Source organism: Vitis vinifera, chromosome 7 (genome assembly GCF_030704535.1).
Source record: "Vitis vinifera cultivar Pinot Noir 40024 chromosome 7, ASM3070453v1".
NCBI classification, from domain to species: domain Eukaryota; kingdom Viridiplantae; phylum Streptophyta; class Magnoliopsida; order Vitales; family Vitaceae; genus Vitis; species Vitis vinifera.
Window position 1 is genome coordinate 6,517,253 of NC_081811.1, and position 8,552 is coordinate 6,525,804.

The 8,552-nt window shown below is 28.9% G+C and overlaps 1 protein-coding gene across 2 annotated transcripts; it reads left to right on the top strand.

Moving 5' to 3' along the window:
- Window positions 1–1,517: 1,517 nt before the first annotated feature.
- LOC100232948 (probable inorganic phosphate transporter 1-7) lies at window positions 1,518–4,585 on the top strand. 2 transcript variants are annotated; one of them, XM_002279034.5, is made up of 2 exons: window positions 1,518–1,648; window positions 2,794–4,585. In XM_002279034.5, exon 2 carries the CDS (start codon window positions 2,827–2,829, stop codon window positions 4,402–4,404), a length of 1,578 nt encoding a protein of 525 aa, XP_002279070.1. In that variant the 5' UTR covers window positions 1,518–1,648; window positions 2,794–2,826; the 3' UTR covers window positions 4,405–4,585. The 2 variants fall into 2 exon arrangements, with proteins under 2 accessions (XP_002279070.1, XP_019076446.1); XM_019220901.2 differs by lacking the exon at window positions 1,518–1,648 and adding an exon at window positions 1,709–1,932.
- Window positions 4,586–8,552: the final 3,967 nt, after the last annotated feature.

Genomic DNA, 8,552 nt, shown 5'->3' on the forward strand with positions numbered 1-8,552 from the left:
ACACTATTTTGGGGAAAAAAAATGGATATATAATAATGATAAGAAATTTAAATTAATTATATATAATAATGATAGGATACAAGCCATATAATAAAATAATAAAACTATTTTTGAAATATATATATCAAAACAGGTTATACTTTTATCTATAGTATAGATGTATATAAAGAGAACACATTGATATAAATTGATACGTGCGAAAAGTTATATAAAGGGAAATCAATTTATAGGTTGTCCCGAAACATTATATAAATTATAGGTTGCCCTGAAACATTATATGAATTAATCACATATAATAATGATACAATATAAGTGTATATAATAGAAATGATAAGGTTATTTTAGAAATTTTTTGTATGAAAACTTATATCATCTCGAAATATTAATTTTTTTAAAAAAAAAAAGGAAAATTGAAATAACCATTAAAATAATAATAAATTATTATCATATAAATTGAATACACATTAAAACAATTGTTTAAAATTTGGATTAAAAAAACAAATAACCAATTTTTTGTATTTATTCGATTTTAATTTATTTTTTATTGAATAAATTAAAAAAGAAAAATTAGAAATGATAAGATTATTTTAGTAAGAAAAAAAAAAGTAGAAGAAATCTGAAATATTTACCTATAATCGTATAATAGAATAACAAAGCTATTTTGTGGGGGCAGGGGAAACGTATTGCCTTCAAACAGTAGCAAAGCCAATGCATGTTACCTTCTACTCAAATTAATTCTTTTTGACACGAATTAATAAGAAATATTTGAATCTGATTCATCCAAATATAATAGTATACTAATGAAGATAACTATTCCAATTTCATAGAAGTTAAAGAATCAAAGAATTTTTCCTAGAGATTAGGATAATTCGATAAGTTTTGATTGAATTGTGATCCAAAGAGGAAAAAAAATCAAATAGTCATTTTATGAAAATGGATTAATAGTCTATTTTGTGTTGTGTGCATAGTAGATATATACCATACAATCAAATATGTAAATATAAAAATCCTCAGGATAATTCATGAATTTGTAATAGATTTATGAGGTAAGCGGTTGTTGATGAGAAATCTAAAACTGGAAAGGAATTTAAAAATTCTTATGAAAATGAAATCATAGTCTAAATAGAATCATCATCTAAGAATATTCATTAATCATAGTTGAAAAAATATATATCCGTTGTTTTGTTCCTATTCATTGATTTAATTTGGTATAAATATTAGAAAAAGATGTAAGCGTGTCTCCGCAAATCTGAAAAGTTTTCTTTATATTTAGAGTTTTGACGATTTTGACGGTTTTGATAATTTTAAAAAGAAAAATAATTTAGGAAAATGCACAGTTGGGGGCCAACTCAGCGCCGCTTATTTTGGGACTTCGTTAATTTTAATTTATTAAACCAAAACTAATTAGGTAAAAAAAATTTGAACAGTGAGATCCAAAACGACGTCTTAGTGGGAAACGATTTATTGACTGAGTGTTGGCGCGAAAAAAAAGGGAATATACCGGTGAAGATTCTGGTTGTTTGGCGAGAGTCCGATTCGTATAAATACTCATCTCACCCCTGCCTTCCATCGCCACCTAATTCTCTTTCCTCTTTCTCTTTCCACTTTCTCTCACTTTCTCGAGAAAGATAAAAGGAAACAGAAACAGGTCAGTGTCACAGCCTTCTTTTTATTGTTTTTTTGTTCGCATGCAAAGGTGGTGGTTCGACTTTGATCGGCCGTAGAGCATTGAAATTCACATTCTTTTTCTTTATCCGTTTATTTTTGCCTGAATTACGCCTCTGAATTTATGATTTTCCCCTCGCTTTTGTTTAATTTTCAAATTCATGCGAACATATTTTTATTATCTTTCGTTTTCTTGCTGAAACCACTATTTCTTTGGATCTAATATTATGCTTCAACGTCAATCGCTCAGCCAAGTTTTCTTTGCAAGTATTATTATTCTTGTTCATTCAACTAATTTAGATGCTCTGTTTTTTTTTTTTTTTTTTACTTTTTCCTGTTAATTTGACATCTAATTTTGATTTTTTTTTTTTAAGGACCAAAATTGTTTGTTTGTGATTTTATTCTACATTTCGTCATTTGATTTATTGTCAGTGTGCAATGGAGATGAAATTATTTGTTTGGCAGATGATGTGGGTATTTTTTGAATTTATAACGAAAGATCTGTTAAAATATAAGCTTCAGCCAAAGGTTCTGTTCGCTTGCGTGGGGTAGTGGGTATGTGTGAGACCAGAGTTCCTGCCTAAATTGTCTTTTCTTTGCTTTTCCCGTGGACATGGAGTCTTTCAGTTCATTTTTCTAGAAGATTGTGGGAACTTTTTCTTATTTATTAATTAAAGAAGTGTGTTTCATTTCCGTATAAGGGTTTAGATCAAACCAAACATCAACAACCCCACCAAAAAGAAAAATTTGTAGAATTCTTTTTTTTTTTTTGCATCATCTTCTCATCAATGATCGAAACCTTCTAAAAATTTGCCCTTTAAAAACATCACCTCAGTGAGATCATATATGGGTAGAATTTGAGAAGAGAAAGGAAAGTGGAGCTCTTGAGTTGAGCCTTCGTCCCACAAAAAAGGCCTAGTGGTTATTTAAATTTTACTTCTCCATTAATTTTGTTCATTGTCGCTATAATTGTTACCTGAATGTGCAATGGTTTGGTTAGGTCAGTAGTTTACTATGACAGACTGCAACGGAATTCATGTAGAAAAGTCACACAAATAAAGGGAATTGGGTGTTTCTTCTTCTTATCATTTGTTGTTTTTGTTTTGGACTTCTGCGGATATTCCTTAGGAAGAGATAACAGAGAGGGGGAGGTAGTGAGGCATGGCCAGGGAACAATTGCAGGTGCTCAACGCACTGGACGTAGCAAAAACACAATGGTATCATTTCACTGCAATCATCATTGCTGGAATGGGGTTCTTCACTGATGCCTATGATCTCTTCTGCATATCCCTCGTCACGAAACTGCTCGGTCGCCTATACTACCATGTGGATGGTGCAGCCAAGCCTGGGACGCTTCCTCCTAATGTGTCTGCTGCTGTTAATGGGGTGGCCTTATTTGGAACTCTTGCTGGCCAGCTATTCTTTGGCTGGCTTGGGGACAAAATGGGCCGGAAGCGGGTCTATGGCATGACTCTTATGCTCATGGTTATATGCTCTGTTGCTTCGGGGCTTTCCTTTGGCAGTAGCCCAAAAGCTGTTATGAGCACTCTATGCTTCTTCCGGTTCTGGCTTGGGTTTGGGATTGGTGGTGATTACCCTCTTTCAGCCACCATCATGTCTGAATATGCTAATAAGAAGACTCGTGGTGCCTTCATTGCTGCTGTCTTTGCCATGCAAGGCTTTGGGATTTTGGCTGGCGGTTTGTTTGCAATTATAGTCTCGACCGCATTCAAGGCCAAGTTCAGTGCCCCTGCTTATGAGGTTGATGCAATTGCCTCAACTGTGCCGCAGGCTGATTATGTTTGGAGGATCATTCTAATGGTTGGAGCACTTCCTGCTGCCCTCACTTATTACTCGAGGACGAAAATGCCAGAAACTGCTAGATACACTGCTCTGGTTGCTAAGAATGCTAAAAAGGCTGCTTCAGATATGTCAAAGGTTTTGCAGGTGGACATTGAGGCAGAACCTCAAAAGGTTGAGGAGGTGACCAAAGCGTATGGTTTATTCTCCAAGGAGTTTGTTCGTCGCCATGGGGTTCACTTGTTCGGGACTGCAAGCACATGGTTCTTGCTTGACATTGCATTCTACAGTCAAAATCTGTTCCAGAAGGACATCTTCAGCGCAATTGGGTGGATTCCTCCAGCAAAGACTATGAATGCCATTGATGAAGTATACAAAATTGCAAAGGCGCAAACGCTTATTGCTCTATGCAGTACTGTCCCAGGGTACTGGTTTACAGTGGCTTTCATCGACCGTATGGGAAGATTTGCTATTCAGTTGATGGGCTTCTTCTTCATGACAGTGTTCATGTTTGCACTGGCCCTTCCGTACGACCACTGGACTCGTAAGGACAACAGAATCGGGTTCGTGGTAATGTACTCATTGACCTTCTTCTTTGCAAATTTTGGACCGAATGCCACTACATTTGTGGTGCCAGCTGAGATCTTCCCAGCAAGGTTCAGGTCAACATGCCACGGCATATCAGCAGCATCTGGGAAGGCTGGGGCAATTGTGGGTGCATTTGGGTTCTTGTATTTGGCTCAGAGTAAGGACAAGGCCAAGGCAGATGCAGGGTACCCAGCAGGCATAGGTGTGAAGAATGCACTCCTTGTATTGGGTGGTATCAACCTTTTAGGATTCATCTTCACCTTCATGGTGCCTGAGTCAAAAGGAAAATCATTGGAAGAGATGTCTGGCGAGACTGAGGATAATAATGAGCAAGCAAATGCCAGTGTATAAGGGCTTATCAATCTCTTAGCATCATGTTGTGCGTATCTTTCTTGTTTTCCATTTCAGAGCTCCTACTGTTTCTTGGATTTTCTTTCAAAGTCACTGGTGTGATTTCCTTTGGATTGTAAACAACTGTCCATTTGAATCCCTTTTTAATGGTGACTTCCAAGCTATCCTTTTTAATGGTGTATTTTTCTGCCAATCAATTGAATTCTTGCTTTGAAAAAAATGTTTGAGTAAAGGTCCCTTCAACAGAGAGGTGGATGCCATAGAAATTGGGTAGGGAAAGGAATTAAATAATAAGGAAGCAAAGAGAAAGGGAAATAGAAGTTCCATGCCCTATGCATTGAGAACATGGGTTTCATGACCTATGGATTGAAAACATGGGTCTATTTATAAGAGACAAAATTAAAAGACATCAAATATGAAGTTAAAAGGAAATTGAATTCTTAAAGTTGACATTATAATGACATCTCATATAATGGGGAAAATGAATTGAAAAGGTTCTTGATTTAATGAGAGAAAAGACTGACTTTTTAAATCTCATACTTTCATACAACTATTTGTATTTTTTAATAAAATGTTATAAAAGAAATAGTTATATTTCTTTAGAAATATAATATTTTTCAAAAAAAAAATCATTTAAAAATATAGTTCTATATAAATTTACAAATTATGGTTATACTAAAAACTTATTTTGAAAAATTTTTTTTTACATGAAATACTATAATAATAAGATAAACAACAAGAAATATTTACTATAAAAAATCTTATTTTGAAAAAAAAAATGGATTTTTATATATAAGTTTAATATAAAAAAAGTTTTATATGTATAAAAAAGCATAATAAAATTTAATGGGATGGATACATTTAAGAAAAAAAAAATTAATGAGATGAAAAGATTGGTTTTTACGTTTGAATTTTTTATGTTTATTATTTAACTTCTTTTTTTTTTTATAATTGGAATAAAAGTTAATACAGTATAATGTTCAAATTATTCCACCATAATGTTCAAAATTTGTAAAATATGGATGATATTTGAGTATAATTTTTAATTAATAAACTAATAAAATAAGAAAAAATGGTAAGAAGTAAAATGAAATACAAAGAATAAAATTATTTTAATTAAATTATGATAATTTTTTAAAGAGAAATTGATAATGATAAATATATAAATATATGAAGAATTTATTAAATAGATTAATTATGAAATATTATTATTTTTAAATAAATTATGATAATTTTTTGGGAGAATTGTGTTTTACACCTAATTGAGCTTGAAAATTGGCCCAAGATCCTTATATCTTTTATATTTAAGTCTAAAACCTAATGAAATAGTGAAAATTAAGTTGAAGGACATTACTTTTTAAAATTTCCTAAAATGCCCTTAACGGTCAAAAATGAAAAAAGACAATGGGCTTACCACTTCTCTCTCATTCTCTCTTTCCCTTTCTCTCTCTTTATTCACTTTACCTTTCTCTCACGTATTAATTGGTGGGATGTCACTATTTCCACAAATTATTTTTCTCTCAAAAAAATATTAAAAATTAATGGTTAAAAATTATTATTACTATTTTTTTTTAAGTAAATATTTTTTAAACACCTCATAAAATATTTTTTTTTCAAACTTACAAAATATATAATAAATATTTTTTAAACACCTTAAAAATGGTATTATTCTTTTTTTTTTAATCTAATATGTATATATATATATATATATATATATATATATATATATATAAGTTATTTTTTATATAAATATCTTTAAGGTTATAGACAATTATTTGAATATTTTCTCTATTTTATGGATAATACATAAATATTGTCTTAATATATTCTTTTGTAACATGCTCATTTTTAACTAATGGTGATAATTAATTTTTAATTAAATAATGTATTATAATTTAATAATTTGAAAAATATTAAAATACCCTTTTAAATATGGAATAGATGTGGACTTGACAGGGTTTAAATTATTAAAATACGATGTCATCAAGTCAAGCAAATGTATCATAATTTTCTCTTCTTTTTTTTTTTCCTCATACATGATTTCACAAAATAGGTAGTACCTAAATATTGTGGTTAATTTTCCTTTATATGAGATGTAAATGTACTAAAAAAAATTTGTTAAAACTACTCAAACGAAATATGCAATTACAAATTTTGGATGATGAAATTTAAAAATTCAAATTGTAACAATTTTTAGGTAAAGGAATGTGTGGGGGAAAAGTGTCTAATCCTTAGGTGACAAGATAAAAAAAAAGTTCAGAATTGATTGAAATCTTGCATAGAATGTAGTCTTATACACCCCTTGTACAGTTAGTATTTTTGTCTTATATAATTAGTACATTTGCTTTGTATAGTGAGTATAACACCCTTATATAATAGTGCAAATTTCATATACAATTCGTAGGTGACAAGAAAAATAAAGAATTGATTCAAAATCGATTAAAATCTTTCACAAATGGTAACCTTGTTCACCTTTGTACACTTAGTACATTTCTCTTGTACAATTAGTGTAACACCGTTGTACAATGATGCAATATATCTTTCTTAAATTATGTGTCCACATAAGTATGTTAACCATATTTCTAATGGTTTGGTTGAGAAAATGGTGGATGAATTAGGGCTAATTTTTTTTCCTCAAATATTATTACTAGGGAAAGTATCGGAATTTCCATGTGAGAGTTAAATAAAGTGCATAACATGGATATGTAATTCGTGAGTGACAAGGAAAATGAAGAAGTGATTCAGAATTGATTAAAATCTTTTACAAATTGTAGTCTTATACACCCTTATACACTTAGTACATTTCTCTTGTACAGTTAGTATAATACCATTGTACAATGACGCAATATATCACTCGTAAGTAATGTGTCCACGTACGTGTGTTAACCATATTTCTAATGGATGAATTATGGTTAAATTTTTTTCCTCAAACATCATTATTGGGGAAAGTATCAGAATTTCTATATGAGAGTTAAATAAAGTGCATGATATGGATTTGCAATTCATGGGTGACAAGAAAGATAAATGAGTGGTTTAGAATCGATTAAAATCTTTTACAAATGGTAATCTGTTACACCCCTTGTACATTTAATGCATTTCCCTTGTACAATTAGTGAATAAATTTATATAATGATACAAATTAAATATGATTTTAGTAGTTTGATTAAGAAAAAGAGGCGAAAAACTTAAATCCAATTTTTTTTTTTTTGTGAACATATTATATTTTTGTGAAAAAAAATATACAATTGATAGATTCATTTATTTAATTGTGAACGTATTATATTTTTTATTTTATTATTAAAATAACTAATAGAAACAAATAAAAAAGAATAATCAATAAATAAAATTTAATTCTTTTTATTATTTTCATACAAAAAAATAGTATTAAACAAGGTATTCAATTTTTATTTTTAAAAATAATTTTCTTTTTTTAATTAAACATATTTATAAAAGAGACAATATATAAAATAAAAATTATTTTTAAAAATAAAAGAAGTAAAAACTAAAAAAATATTTTAAATCCAAACTCAAATATAATCTATATATACAATTTTTAACTTGTTTTCATTTAAAATTGGTAAATATACCATTCAACCATTTTGTATGAGAAAAATTCAATCTTTATTATACTATATATTAATATAATCCATTTCTAAATACAAAAATATTTTAATTGAATATTTAAAATAAAAACTCTTCATCCATCCTCTTTCTTTCTTTCTTTCTTTCTTTTCAATAAATTTTCAAGTCAAATTATTAAGAAAATTCATTAATAAACAAATTTGCAACATTTTATATAACTTATTACCAAAAGTCTATGTTAAAAAAATTATTAAAATAAAGAAGGAAAAAGATTAAAAAATTAATTTTTTATTTTATAATAGTAAAAAAAAATAAACTTTAAAATACTTTTTTAGTATAAAAGAAAAAAATAGTAAATATATTTATTTTAAATAGTGTTTTAATCATTAAATTATTTACTTCTAAAATGTAAAAGATAATTTTTTTCATTTAAATTAATTTTTTTTTCAAAAGTATTTTCCAAAATAGTTTTTGAATCATTAATATAATTTTTGTTTAGAAAATAATGTTGATTTTTCAATTATTTTTAAAAGAGTTTAAAAAAATATAAAAAAAATAATTAAATA

What these genes read in the sequence shown, in the direction of transcription:
- LOC100232948 (XM_002279034.5), top strand. Translation starts at nt 2,827, where the DNA reads ATGGCCAGGGAACAATTGCAGGTGCTCAACGCACTGGACGTAGCAAAA.